General features: G+C 41.8%; 1 protein-coding gene across 1 annotated transcript; it reads left to right on the top strand.

The window, feature by feature from the left end:
- The first annotated feature begins 10,836 nt into the window (after nucleotides 1–10,836).
- On the top strand, nucleotides 10,837–13,880 carry LOC145446120 (translocon-associated protein subunit beta-like). The gene is made up of 4 exons (XM_080324343.1): nucleotides 10,837–11,029; nucleotides 11,464–11,671; nucleotides 11,732–11,809; nucleotides 13,389–13,880. The coding sequence occupies exons 1-4, from the start codon at nucleotides 10,863–10,865 to the stop codon at nucleotides 13,494–13,496; spliced, it is 561 nt and encodes a 186-aa protein (XP_080180469.1). The 5' UTR covers nucleotides 10,837–10,862; the 3' UTR covers nucleotides 13,497–13,880.
- Nucleotides 13,881–15,918: the final 2,038 nt, after the last annotated feature.

Raw genomic sequence — 15,918 nt, forward strand, 5'->3', positions numbered from 1 at the left:
TCGACTGTGGAAGAATTGAAACCTCTATTGGTTCCATCGCACCATACGAAACATGTACACACTTGTTGTAGAACAGCCCTTACGCAGATCGGGTTGTGCGGAGGAGCCGAGATAAACTTTCATAATTTCGGGATAGATTCTGGAGTCTATACGTCGATCGTACTCGCAACTCGTTGATGTCGCAGCGGTGCAACGTAGCACTCTACGCTATCGCTCCAGTCATGGTATAGTCGAAGTGTTGTGAGCAATTTTTCCCTTTCATAGCGTGCTGCGAGGTACAAATGGTCAAGAAACGCCGAGTTAAGACGTCTCAATGTGAGATGCTAGAATACTCTACTCGAACCGCGTCTGTGGATCGTATGCATAGGGGTATATAGTCAGTTTTTCTGGCTAGGCCTTGAGGGATTCAATTCAAACATTTCAACAATTCCGGACTAATGCTAATGCTTGACATGTTCAGACGTATGAAAAGCCCATCATGTGAGTCAAGACTCGAAAGATTGCTTTTATTTTTCACCAGTATAGAACTGACGCAAATTTGCAAGTGAATGCTTCTTGCTGTAAATGGGTATTATGAAAAAAGCCACTTCCAGACACAATCCCCACGCATGTCGGGTTTCTGGATGAGGAGTCAGCAATATTTCCCAGAGCAGTAGATATGAAAGATCTCCCGAGACTCCGATCTTAAACTATAGTATTGGTCTGCAAATAACTGTTCTCGACAAAGGGTCAACCGCTCTTTCCTCCGCCGGCAACCGAAAGAACGCCTATCCCGGTCTCGCTTCGAGGCACCAAGACTACCCGGAATTCTGACGTAAAATTTTTGATATATAATAGCAAACTAAATCTCAGAAGTCACAATCCACTCATTTCCGTGGGAGGGGTCAATCCGCATCTATGGCGGCCTACGTGGAAGAGATCTCTGGGTCGTAAAAGATTGGGATTCGCACCTTACCAAATTATGTTTAATATAATTGACTACAAGAATTCCAAATGGATCCACTACAGAACTGATATACTGCGCCTTACAATGCACGGTTTAATTTCTGTTACGCTCTCATGAACTGTCAAAATCTAAAATCTGCGCAATGCGGAAGGTGCAGAGAGCCGGACACGTCAGATTACGATACGACAGTCTCAAAGGTTTTGGTTAGCCATATTTTCTGTGATGAAACGTTCGATATTGGTGAGGAATTATATTGATCAGTAATTGATCGTGTAAACATATTTGTCACTCATATCTATTTCGCGCGCATCACGACGAAAATTCTGCGCTTTATTGAACTTTTGGAAAAATTAAATTCGTGTTGGCAATCGGTGAAAATCGAAAGCCCTTAAATTTTTTCGTCTCAGTCTCTCTATCAGTCTCATTGGAAAAATGTAATACTTCTACTTGACAAACTGTAATAGCGAAAAGTAAGTAAGTAAATCACAAAATATTGCGAAATAGAAGTATCCAAAAATTGGATTTACTCCAGTACTGGGAATAGAGCAAAACTACTCTCAAGTACTTCGTAAAAGTAGAAGTTATTCGTTCCCGACCACCTTGGAATGCTCCAACGGTCAATAATGACATGTAAAATCGCGTGATTTCGCGACTTATACATAAAGCTAACCCTTTCTAGATTCCTGATATAAAGTTTTTGTGTTTAGAACGCCAAATCGTTTAAGTTGAGAATTGTTAGTCGCACGTCCAGGCCTTTTTCTGTCCGTATGGCATTGATACGGAGGACGTCACATCGAAGTTTTTGCAGTGGCCTAAATGCTTTCTTACTGGCAGTACCCAAGCAGGAAATGCATTATTAATCCAGGACATGTAAGCGTAGGCTAATCACTGACGCCTGACAATTGACATGTATGTCCGGACGTATGAAAAGTCCATAATGTGAGTTGTGGTGATTGTATAAGTGCTGATTACTGTAATTAGTTTACTTTGCTCTGTTCATTCCTTTCGTACCTCAGTTGCGTATATCTGTGTTGTCGAGTGCATGTCCTAGTTCCGTGAAGTTGATTGTAGCTGAATTTCAGTTAATAAAAACCTAGAAAGCTGTCAAGCAGTTTCGTCTTCGTCTAGCTACGCTTTATTACCGAGCTCTCAAGACTCTTCGAAAGTATTCAACCACTGGGACAAAATGTTGTCGAGCTTCATATCGGCTGCAGAGTCTTCTTTGCCATCGACCAGCAGCACGGACACTGGACAAGAATCTAGCAGTGGCCGTCCCGGGGCAGTTCTCGATAAGTTGGCTATTTTGATTGGTTATGTATCGCCAAGCGTGTACGCTTTGATCGAAGATCATGGCACGTTCGAATCTGCCATGGCACACCTAACCAAGTTATATCGGAAGAAAAAGAACATCATATATGCTCGACATTTACTCGCTACTGCTAAACAAGACTCTGGTGAGACCGTCGCTGATTTCTCACAAAAGTTGATCGCTCTGTCTCGTGATTGCTATTTTGAAGCTGTTAATGCAGAAGTGCATAAAATGAAGGCCGTGCGAGATGCCCTAATTACTGGCTTGCGGTCCTCTGGCATTAGATTGCGTCTTCTCGAACATGATGAGTTAACACTCGAAAAAGCCCTGCAGATAGCAGACTCTCTTGAACGGGCGCAAGCGTTTTCCTCGTCCTATGAAATATCGCCTCCTACCGCTAACATGGTTCCGGGAAATCAGGAAATGCAGAAGACTTCACATACACCTGATCAATCGCCTGTGTTGTCCTGCAGCTCTGAATTGGCTGCATTACAGAAGTCTCCTGAAAAAAAGAAGTGCTTATTTTGCGGCGGTTTCCATACGATGCTTCGCAAGTTTTGTCCAGCCCGAAACGGCGAATGTTCGAGATGTGGCCGACGGGGTCACTTTGCCAAAGTCTGCAAATTCAATTTGGCTTGGCTAGCCGGTGTACCCGGTTCTTTGAGGCGTTCGACGTTGGAAGTTTTTGTTGCTGAGAGATTGGTCAAAGTACTTGTAGATTCGGGGGCATACGAATGCTACATTAGCTCATCATTCGCCAAAATTCTCAATCTCGCTCTTACTCCTCGGGATTACACTATTACCCTTGCATCAAAGTCATCTTCTGCTCGGGTTATTGGTCACGCGACACTTCGTATTGAAGATAAAGGTTACGGCGCAACTCAATTTTGCGTCGTTGATGAACTGTGCGCCGACGTAATTATCGGTTTGGAATTCCTCAAACAGCATAAGAGAGTTATATTTGAATTCGGTGTGCCTAAGGGAGATCTCGTAATAGGACGCAAACATTGTGCCGTAGCTGCCGCTTAAGTGAGTGATCCGCCTGAAATATTCAAGTTTGTCGACCCAGCTGTAAAGCCTGTAGCTGTGAAGCCGAGAAAGTACAGCTCAGAGGATCGATCTTTTGTACGGAGCGAGGTGTCAAAGTTCCTGGATGAAGGCGTTCTCAACGGTTGGAGGCGTCGTGGCTCGATTTACTTCCGGCGATTCACGGAGATGAAGTGCCGGAAGAGGCCATTAAGAGATTGTGACACTCGCACTCGTTTTGCTAGCCGCGTCTGGTGTCTGGTGACGTGACAATTTTTTTTCAACGAGATGAATTTTGGTTGCCAGAGTCGGCAATCTTGGTGTTCAACGAAACTGCTGCCGCTTGATATGAAGACACCCGCACACAGTGTAGCGACCCCATTACGGTGTATACCAGTAACAATAACGGGAAACGCGGGTGTATTATACTCCGGACCTCTGGGCTCTGGACTCTGGACCTCGTCTCTTCGCAACTGCCGACTGTTCAAAAGACACTTACAAACACGGCACAACCAACAACATCACAAGTCTGTGCGGTTATAAGATTATATTAATACGACACAAGAAACTCATAATAAACGATACCGACGAACACATATAACGGAATCCAGACGATCTATAACTCCTATACGACACACACTGCACAGGAAACTGTAACAAAACTCCACACAAGCCTCACGCACACATACCTATCAGCCTAAACCTAGCCCAGCAGCAGTCTTGCCATCTACAAGCGAGTACGGACTACCAACGGGGCAACATCACTCCCTAGGTGCTCGCGCAGCACCGCCAATGACTAGGCCGTAGCCCCAGCCAACTATCCGCGCAGACACCCCGACCGGTACGTCCAACTCAAGCCCGCCAATACAAGACCAACTACCTACTACTTCACGCTGCTGCCCCAAACTACTAATACTTCACGCCCTCGCATTATAGAGTATGACTCTATACTCTATACTCGCATCCATCTTCAGCCACGCTCTCAGCCAACTGCCTAATCAGCTTACTCAACATGCTTTCTCAAGCCATACCACGCGCAACAATATTCTAAACGGCAAATACAGAACGTTCTGGACACCTAGGGTTTCCACACTGAATACAGAACAAGATAGCGTAATGGGAGCCAAGTAGGGTTGCTACTTTTTTAAACATGAGTTAAGATGATGGATATAGTGCAAAATACTTTTTTGAGTCAACAAATACGCTACAGTCAGTCAGTATGTTTTTATTCATGTCACCAACAGTACATTGGTATGGATTGGGAGACGACGGGGGACCGGAAGGTCTTAGATTCAGTTGCCACCCAGCGGAGTTATAAACGATAAATATGGCAAGATGTAGGTATCTATATCAAGACAAACGAATATTACTGTTAACCATTGGACATAAATACCAGTGTTGGGATGACTCGAGTCATGACTTTGACTCGAGTCAACTTTTTCGTATGACTTGACTTGACTCCAGTCACTTTACCAAAATGACTTGACTTGACTTGGCACTTCAGAAATGTAGATTGACTCGTGACTCGGAGCAAAATTCACGAGTCAATTTCAAGTCATCAAGTTAGCGGTGTCGATTAAATCTATATGTGTCTTGTGCATGTTCGGATTGTCACTTCCGAGAACAACCATTCATTCACTGATTGCTTCATTGTTACATCACAAATAAATTGACCTCAAACGAAATGATCACAACTTACGTCGTTGTAGTAGTAGAAGTAGATTAATCTAATCGCAACTCGCAACGTATCTCTATTTCTCACATTGCGCAGCGCTCACCCCTACCAACCTTCAATCGAATGAACATAGCTTATGCGTTTATATTCTCACGGATGTATAGATGGGTGGGTTGGGTAGTGTATTGTACGATATCAATTTGTTTCTACTTCTCGAGGCTTCGTATTCGATCCTCAATTTTGGATAATAATAACAGACGGTAGTATGTAGCTATACCGTTACGTATTTTATTAGCAGTTCTACATGTGCGTGAGTTATAAAGCACCTTTATGCATGCATTTACCTTTATATTCGGTATTTGATTCAAGATAAATGACCAATTCATATGTCCTTCACGCAGCGAGCAATATGTAATGACTTTGAATCGTGACTCACACTTCGAAAATTCAATTTGAATTGAATTGTGACTTGACTCGTGACTTGACTTGACTTGACTCGACTTGACTCGAGTCATCTCCGAAAAACGAGTGACTTGACTTGACTCGAGTCACATTCGAAAATCGAATGACTTGACTTGACTCGAGTCAAAATGTGCAATGACTCGAGATGACTCGTGACTCGAAAGCAGTGACTTGATCCCAACACTGATAAATACTACAAAAGATAAAAGTTATGGAAAATCAGCAGTAAAAACCCAAGCAGCAAACATTCTTGGAGCCTAAATTCGAATGATTTTTGGTAAAAAAGCTTGATTTGTATCGGAAGCTAAATTGGATGCTCCATATCAGAGAATTTCGTTCGTTTCGTACGGTACTTTACACGTATCGCCGATAGAATTATATCAACAGGTGCTAAAAGTTATTTATAATATTATAAAACTGACTTATAATCAATTATACATACATGGAAATAACAAAACCGAACTAAAATCTCCGGACGATCGATTACGTTACTCGATATACGCGATTTCCTCTGCTGTTTCGGTGGGTTCGAGAGACAATTTTGCCCGACGACGGGCCGAGAGCGAACAAATGTAGAGGTTGTTTAGCATTTAAGCCGCAAGGTGACGTGTGCCACGAAATAGTTTCCACCGTGTGAAAAATAATCGTCCTACTTCCGGGCTTGCGACGTGACGATTTTTGACGCCGAATGCAAACGCGTGGAAGCAGGCGTTTATAACAGTGGTTGATGCGTCGCGATTCAGTTCTTAACTTTGTGAAGAGTACAATGACTCTTTTTGGGTCATTTTAATTAATTTAATATAAGTGTGGAGGCAGACTTCCGCTACCAAGCTCTAATATTGTGGTACATTAGAAGGGACTGAGTTTAGTGAAATTTTATAGAAGTTGACTCAGATACCGCTACGGGAACGTCGCCATAAGTGCTTTGCTGCGATAGGGTTTGTGCAAACTTGGACAACTAAATAATTCTAGTTGTCTAATTTGCCAACTCGAGAGCGAAACGTCCGTAATCTAATTCTAATTTAATTTGTGAAATGTTTCTTTGCTCTAATCCTGATTACCAGTGAACTCGATCCATGACGAACTCGGCCCATGTTGAACTTGGCCTACGGTCACTTGACATCCCGTATGGAATCGGTGTCCTGTGGTCACTCTATGTTTTATTTTTCAATTGTTTTTTATTAAATTGCTTCAACTTGAAAAATCATCGCTGCACACCTGATATATCAGGCAAAAAGGTCAGCGATTCCAATCAGGCTTGACATCCCTCTCCCCCACCCTTAATATCACCCCTCTAACCATAACCCACCTTCGACCCTAATATCCCTATTCATAATGTGCGATGGGTTGCCGGTGAAGTCGATAGGGTTGGTGCTCTCGCTTTTCAAATAAGGAAAAAAAAGTTTGCAAATGGGCAAGGTTTTACTTTGCAAATGGGCAAGAAAATGTCCAAATGGTAAAGGATTTACTTTGCAAATAGCCAAGAAGTTTTCAAATGGGCAAGGATTGATTTCACGTTGCAAATGGCCAAGAACGGTCAAAAATCACGACAGGGTGGGGTCATCAGCCACCCCAGTTGAGCAAGACCCAGATGGGTCCTCTCCCGCAAATTCGGCGAAATCCAAATTAAAAAATTTAGATCTTCATCCAAAACTGACGTCAGTTAGTTCGTGCTACCATGTGACCCCCATCGCCAGATTCACCACCACTAATTCGGATAAATCCAGATTTAGTTGGTGCTGTCAAAAGTCACGACATGGTTGGGTCATCGGCCCCCCAGTTGAGCAAGACCCAGATGAGGCCTCCCTCCACACATTCGACGAAATCCAATTTCGAAAATCCAGATCTTAATCCAAAACAGGCGTCAGTTCGCGCTATCGTGTGTCCCCCCCCCCTATCACCACCACCAATTTTGATAAATCCACATTCAGAATTAGTTGGTGCGGTCAGCCCCCCAGTCGAGCAAGATCCGGATGAGTCCTCCTCCCACAAATTCTGCGAAATCCAATCGTGGTCAAAACTCACGACAATGTGGGGTCAGCAGCCCACCGAATACTTGGACAGTACCCAGAAGGACCCTCCCCAGAAATACGGCAATCCCTCGCCTATTTGACCAAATACCGAACCCGAAAATCCATACTTTCATCAGAGTACACCCCCTTGCGCACTGAGTTTCTCTTGAATTGCAAATGGGCAGGAAATTTTTCAAATGTGCAAGGATTTACTTTTCAAATGTGCAAAGATTTGCTTTTCAAATGGGCAAGCATTTACTCCAGATCTTCATCCAAAACTGACATCGGTTATAGTTGGTGCTACCATTGACCCCCCATCACCACCACCATTCCGGATCCATCCCGCCCCTGACTAAGGTAAGCTTAACTTCGATCACTTCGCTCGTGGCAATTTTATTGTGAGAGAACAATGGAGGCTCAGTAAAACAGGATCATTGAAATTGAATGATTGGTCGCTCTCACGGGCTACACCAGCGTTCGCGAAAAATCCGAACATATGCAAGATACGTTGATTTTCATCGACTATAATGGTTACCTGATGACTTGAAATTGATTCGTGAATTTTGGTCCGAGTCGCGAGTCAATACACATTTCTGATACGCCGCGTCAAGTCATTTTAGCAAAGTGACTCGAGTCAAGTCAAGTCATACGAAAAGGCCGACTCGAGTCAACTGCACTGAAGCCGCTACAAAAACTACAATATCAGGTCCTCTGTATCAAAGCCAGGGCCCCAAAGGGACCAGGATGTGCGTCACAAATCGCTGCTTGAAAAAATTCGGTGTCGTGATTTTTGACCGTTCTTGGCAATTTGCAATATGAAATCAACCCTTGCACATTTGATCAGATCACGATTGCGTGGTCGGCTCAGTGTTGAATTGACTTGGCGAGGGGCGGACGTGCGACGTTCGACATCCTCGTATCTGTTGATGACATCGCATTGGGTCTTATCGCATTGTACATTGTGTGTGACTTGTTCAGATAAAAGATATATCCCAACGATTGTTATTGCTCACATATCAACAGTGTTGGGATGACTCGAGTCATGACTTGACTCGAGTCAGACTCGAGTCACTTTTTCGTATGACTTGACTTGACTCGAGTCACTTTGCTAAAATGACTTGACTTGACTTGACTCGGCGTATCAGAAATGTGGATTGACTCGTGACTCGGAGCAAAATTCACGAGTCAATTTCAAGTCATCAAGTAATCGGTGTCGATAAAAATCAATGCATATGTTCGGATTGCTCGCGCAACGCTGGGGTAACCCGTGAGAGCGACCAATCATTCAATGATCGTGCGTTTTACTGAGCCTACTACATTGTTCTCTCACTAATACATTGATCGCAAACGACGTGATCGAAGCTTACAGCCTACGTTGTCTTAACTATAGTATAGAAAACTAATTTAATACCAAAATGTCTATTCCTGTTCTGTTCTGTTAACTTAACAACCAAACCTCTTGCTTTATTGAAATTGAATTTAAAATTACTTTATATAGTCCTTAATCATTGGCGCAGGCTCGAATTGTATCATATCAATTTGCAAAAGGGTAATGTATTACATCTTATCAATTCGTTTCTCTATTCTCTATTTGGGCTGGTAACTATAAACTGAGGCTGTGCAATTACTTACGTAGTTTATTAGTTCTACTTCTATGTGAGCGATACAGCGCCTCACTTGCCTGTATATTTAACTCTATATCCCTTCATCGGTTCAATATCAATGACCACTTAATTTGTATTTCAGACAGTTAGCAAAATGCAATGACGTAATCACGCCTCATACCTCAAAAGGCAATTTGACTTGAATTGTGACTTGACTCGTGACTTGACTTGACTTGACTCGACTTGACTCGAGTCACCTCCAAAAATCGACTGACTTGACTTGACTCGAGTCACCTTCGAAAATCGATTGACTTGACTTGACTCGAGTCAAAATGTACAATGACTCGAAATGACTCGAAGGTAGTGACTTGATCCCAACACTGCATATCAACCACACGTGGTCTGCTCGTTATTGCAACTGTAGGTTGAGGTGGGGTGTTAGGGTTGGGTAGGGTAGGGGGGAAGGGAGACATTACGGTTAGGGGAGTGGGACATTAGAGTTGGGGTAGGATATTAGGGTTGGGAAAGGGGGACATTAGGGTAGGGGTGGGGGAGGGAAATATTAGGGTTGGGGAAGGGGAACATTAGGGTTGGGGGAGGGTGATATTGGACGTGAGGGATATTAGGGTTGGTGGTGGGTTAGGGTCCAAGTTGGGGCTAAGGTATCCCAAGATTAGGGTTGGGGAGGACGGACATTAGGGTTGGGGTAGGATATTACGGTCGGAGGCGGCATTAGGGTTGGTGGAGGGAAATATTAGGGTTGGGGAAGGGCGATATTGGGGGTGGGGGATATTAGGGTTGGTGGTGGGTTAGGGTCCAAGTTGGGGTTAAGGTATCCCAAGATGAGGGTTAGGGTTGGGGGACGGGGACATTAGGGTTGGAGTAGGATATTAGGGTAGGGTAATGGGAAATTAGTGTTGAGGAAGGGGGGATATTAGGGTTGGAGGAGGGGATAGTCGGGGTTGGTGGTGGGTTAGGGTATCCCAAGATTAGGGTGCTCTGACATGAATATCCTCCAGTCATATTATCTAGGGTTACCATATTTTGGAAGTCTGAAAAGAGGACCACACTTTCATTTATAGTTTCGGAATCAGTGCGACAGTAGCTTTTGATCAAGACCAAGTTCAGTAAATTCTGTTTTAATACAAAATTCACCGAGGTCCGATTTTGTAAGGCCGAGTTCACTGGTAATCATGCGATGAGGTTTTCCCGTCTATGACTCTAATCATTGACGTCTACTCTCTTCATCAACAGCTCCATATGCCGAATATAACATTTCAAACGTCCGACATTCGATTAAATTCATATGACATGTCCACCACCACCAATTCAACATTTAATTAAATTAAACATTCAATAATTGATACAATTCCCAGTGTTTATAATAATTTTTATTGGCAATGTCATCATGGGCTTAGTTAACCGAAGGCCGAGTTCACCATGGGCCTAGTTCACCGAAGGCCGAATTCAACGGGTCGAATTCGCCATGGGCCGTGTTCACTGGTCACCACAGACATTTGTTATTCTCAAGGTACCGGTAATAACTCCTACTTTGATAGAAATTTGCAACGTGACTTCTACTCGAGTAGCCTACCTATGGTAATTACTTTGCTCACCTCTGTATGTTATATATAAAGATATATACAATTTGTAAAAAGTTGATGCAATAATATGTGTAATAATATATTTGAATATCATGTGCGTATTACTTGCCTATTATGATATTAGAGAATTAAATCTGTGTAGACGCATGTTGTCATGCCAACCTGAGAGAACCGATTGAAGACGTATGCCTACAACTATTGACATTTTATTAATTTTCCACAGAATGAGGGTTTCAATTCAAAATATTATACTGCTGTGCCTCGTGCCTGTCGTACTGTGCGATGACTTGGCACCTGCGAAGCTGATTGTCGTCAAAGAAGTCGAGAATGACGTCATAGCTCAGGGCATGGACTTAACAATCAAGTACACGCTTTTCAACGTTGGAGAGAAGTGAGCGCAACTACATGCTTGTTTCACGCAATTCAGCTTTGGGGAAGCAGACAACTAAGTAATTCTAGTTGTCTAATTAGACCGATATACCGGTAACCTGATTCTAAATTGATTTGTGAAATAGTAGCCTACTATGATCTCATTTTAATTTTCATCTAATTTCTGCTTTTCCTAATAATGCTACAAGAGAATTGTATAGTACAAATCAAGGTAATGAGAATTAACTATACAATTTGACATGAACTTAATCTATTTTTGTTGCATTTCTTTCCAATTTGGAATTAGTTCAAGTTCCAAGATTTTGCAAATTCAATAATTTTAATTCTAATCCGACTTCGGAATAAATTGCGTAGCTCTAATTCTAATTTAATTTGGAAAAAACTACAAATTTTATAGTTTTCCAATTCTGTTTTGAACATAATTCCTTATTTCAGGCCTGCGACCGATGTCGAGTTAGCCGACTCCAGTTTCCCGGAAAGTGATTTTCAGTTTGTCGCCGGACTATTCAATGTCCAGTGGCCGAAAATCAATCCGGGTGGCAATGTCACCCATGTTGTTGTTGTACGCCCGTTGAAAAACGGTGACTATAACTTCACGTCGGCTGTGGTCCAGTACGTCGCGTCAGAGTCGTCAGAGCCAACGGTACGTCATTATTTTGCAATTTCTCAAAATGATCTGATGCTAACGATCTTCTTTTTTTAGTTTGGATTTAGCAGCGATGCCGGGGAGCTGCCAATTTTGAGCGATAAAGAATATAAAAGAATTTACGCCGATCATTTCGTGAGTTCTGTTCAATTCCTAAAACTTCCCACCATTCATATCCTAACATTTTTTACACTAGAGCTTGGCAAAAGTGAGTACTTTGGTGATTCCATTCTGGATAGAGTATTAGGCTTCGAGCAGAGTATTTGGGTATCACTCATTGTGACCTAACAACAGTATGTGGATCAAGATTGTAACCATCCAACCAAGTCGCAAGTCAATCTCAATTTATAGTTTTGACTCGAGTCAAGTCATTTTCAATTCACCACCGAGTCACTATTCAGTTTTGAGTTCACCCCGCTCAACCCCTTTTTTCAACTCTGCTCGAGTGATATAGAATGGCTCGCATTCATAACATCGTAATTTTCCTCAGTCTAAACAGTTTCTGACCCTATTTTCAGAGTATCAGGACTGATAGATGAAATACCAATAATTCGATGACTTTACTATTCTTCGAAGATACAATGAAATGTCTGTCTTGGCCGTCCTAGTCTCGAGTCGTATGACTTGGTTCGAGTAATGCACAATGACTCGGGTCAAATCGAGTCCCTAAAAATTCTGACTCAAGTCGTTACAACCACGATGTGATGTTCAAATATGCACCTGACATGCGATCATATAGAAAATAATGACATTTCTACATCCCAGGAAAGATTATTTGTTCTTTTTTCGATCCTACCTATTTCATGGCACTTTGTGATGATGTGACGATTTCCAGTAAATTCGGCCAGTGAATTCAGCCCTCGGTCACTTCGGCCCTCGGTAAATTCGGCCAGGGCCAGGGTAATAATTACAGTTACAATAACATTACCTAACCTTAACCCTAACCTAACCTTAACCTAATCCTAACCCTAATCATGACCCTAACCTCCTAATCACTTGATAGTTATATGATTATGTAATATAATTCACATTAATAGTTGGTAATACAATTTTACACAAAATTCTCCGAGGGCCGAATTTACCGATTGAATTTGGTCCTCAGTAAATTCGGCCCCATAAATATCCGCTTTATCTCCCGTGACTGTGTGATATCCACATACCGTGACCTCCAAATCACTCGATAATAATATAATTATGTAATTCATTCGAACATTAATAGTTGGTAATACATAGTTATACAAGATTCTCCGAGGGACCAATTTACCGAGTAAATTCGGCCATCGGTAAATTCGGTGAATATCCTCGCTATCTCCCACGATTACGCGATCTACGCATACCCTGACATCCAAATCACTTGATAATAGTATAAATATGTAATTATTTCATGTTGATAATAGTATAAATATGTAATTATTTCATGTTAACGGTTGGTAATACATTTTAATACAATATTCTCGGAGGGCCGAATTTACCGAGGTCATGGCTGAATTTACTGGCAACCCTTGTGACAATGCTGTGGGTTGATGAAGTCTTCACAGATGGCCACTAATGTGCCTAGTTTGTACTACATGTTTCATATGCTGTGATACGGCCAATCGAGGCGATTTCGGTGCTCTAAAAAGTGTTAGAGTGTCACACGTATCCATTGTGTCCTGCTGTAATTTCCACTCGAGTTTATTCAAGCTGAACCACAACATACAACTATTCTTTACAGATTGATTGGGCGCTCTTCATGGTCTGGTGTATACCGTCACTATTTATGCCTTACCTCATGTACTACAAAAGCAAGACAAAGTACAGCGTTAAACCAAAGAAGAATTGAAGTTCGTTTCCACGCATAGACTGAAGCAATATTTACAATTTGAAGCTCTGCATCTTATATTTGACTTGAGACTGGTTGCTAAAAAAAGCTTCCAGATCTATTCTGCGATGCAAATGGCCTGCTGTTGGCTTTAGATTTTCTATAAATTCAAAGGTGACGACACGGAATGCTGGTATTTATTGCTATAATTTCGGCCCTGAATACTGTGAAACTGGTTGAAGTGACTCCAAGGTTGCATGATATTTGAGTCTGTGTGGTTTTGGATAATTTTTTATGCTATCGATAAGAAATTTACAATGGGAGACCTTGGTAGAAATTCAGTCATTACTGCACTTGGTACCAATACTCAAGTGACAAGGGTGATATTGCAATTGCTGCTTCAAATTTCTGCGGATCAGGACTACCAGGTCGTTGAGGGTAGATGAGTTATTACAGGGTTGTAACCAAGGCACAATGTCCCGAGTCACGACTCACGAGTCAATCTCAATTTTATGGTTTTGACTTGAGTCGAGTAGGATCATTTTCGATTAACCACAAGTGAAGTCCAAGTCATTAATGGATAATCACTAATAGACAAAGCCCGAAATACCAATAGCACGGTCACTTGCCCGTTCTTCGAAATAACAATTAAATTTTGGTCTTGGCTATCCTATTCTCGAGTCGTACTACTTGAGTACAAGTCACGTCAAATACACAGATTGACTTAAGTCGAGTCAATTTTGGTATTTTGAGGTGACCAAAAATCGCGAGTCGAGTCATTTTAACATTGAGGGATGGCTACTGCATAGTCAAAGCAACACCAAAGTTCGTTTAATGATTAGATACGAGTCTATACAGTAAATTTTAACTACGGTATGCATAATTGAGTGATCGGTGACTTTCTGAGTGTAGCTTCAACGTATCCAAAAGTTGTTCTGGTGAAAACCATGCTCGTATCGTAGCTCAAGATTCTCACTTTACATTCCATGCTGAAATACTGAAATATATATATGGCTTACGCGGTAGTTTTGTGCTGTGATCTATCGGGCAGTGTTGGGATCAAGTCACTACCTTCGAGTCACGAGTCATTGCACATTTTGACTCGAGTCAAGTCAATCCATTTTTGAAAATGACTCGAGTCAAGTCAAGTCACTCGTTTTTGGAGGTGACTCGAGTCAAGTCAAGTCAAATTGAATTTTCGAAGTATCGCTGACGATTTAAAGTCATTACATTTTGCTAGCGGTGTGAAAAAAGAACAATTGGTCATTTATCCTGAATCAAATAACAAAAATACACTTGAATATGCATGCAAGAAGGCGCTGTATCGCTTATGCACACCTAGAACTGCAAATATAATACGTGAGTAACTGTATAATAGCCACACGCTAAAGTCTGTTATTATCAGTCAAGAGGATCGAATACCTAGCCTCGAGAAGTTGAAACAACTTGATATGGTACAATCCACTACCCATATTACGTTTTCGTGAGAATATAAACGCATAAACTATATTAGCTCGATTTAAATCATACAAGAAGGTTGGTAAAAGAGATACGTTACTATTAGAATAATATTAATCTACTTCTACTACGACAACGTAAGCTGTGATCATATCGTTTGTGGTCAATTTATTTGTGATGTAACAATGGAGGATCATTAGTGAAACGTACATGACTGGTTAGTCATCACATCCGTGAATTGCCTTATAATAGATTCAAAAAAGCCCTACTTGATCACCTCTTGTCGTTACACTAACACTGTTGCCCTACCTCGCCCAGACATTGCTTCATTGATCATTTGCTACCATCGTTTAATTTTTCTTCTATTTTATTTTTTTTAACTACTGTAACCTTTTTTACAGCCAGACTGCTTAGAGTCAAGTGTCCCTGTTTGATGCTGGTGTGATCAGACTAGATGACCTTCACGGTCTTATCGATCATTCCTATCTAATACCGAATACTGTGCAAGCATATTTTCTGTACCACCATCACTGCCGTGTGTTATGTATTTTGGTTGGATGAAAAATAAAGTCTCTCTCTCTCTCTCTCTAGTGGTTACTCTCACAATGTGACACAGGCGTATCGCGAACAATACGAACATACAGAAAATACAGTAATTTATTCGACACCGTTTATACTTGATGACTTGAAATTGACTCGTACATTTTGCTCCGAGTCACGAGTTAATCCGCATTTTTGAAGCGCCGAGTCAAGTCAAGTCATATTTCCAAAGTGACTCGAGTCAAGTCAAGTCATACGAAAAAGTTGATTCGAGTCTGACTCGAGTCAAGTCATGACTCGACTCATCCCAACACTGCTATCGGGTAAGTTTATCAGCCCCTTTGTATGACGGACAGTATCAGTGCGGTCATTGCCCCGATTATTTCAATGAGTTCTTTACCTCGCAATCAAAAGCGCCACATAAGACTCAACAACAACACTGAAG

The sequence above is a fragment of the Botryllus schlosseri genome, chromosome 9 (genome assembly GCF_051294905.1).
Source record: "Botryllus schlosseri isolate E-star chromosome 9, Bs_hap1, whole genome shotgun sequence".
NCBI classification, from domain to species: Eukaryota; Metazoa; Chordata; class Ascidiacea; order Stolidobranchia; family Styelidae; genus Botryllus; species Botryllus schlosseri.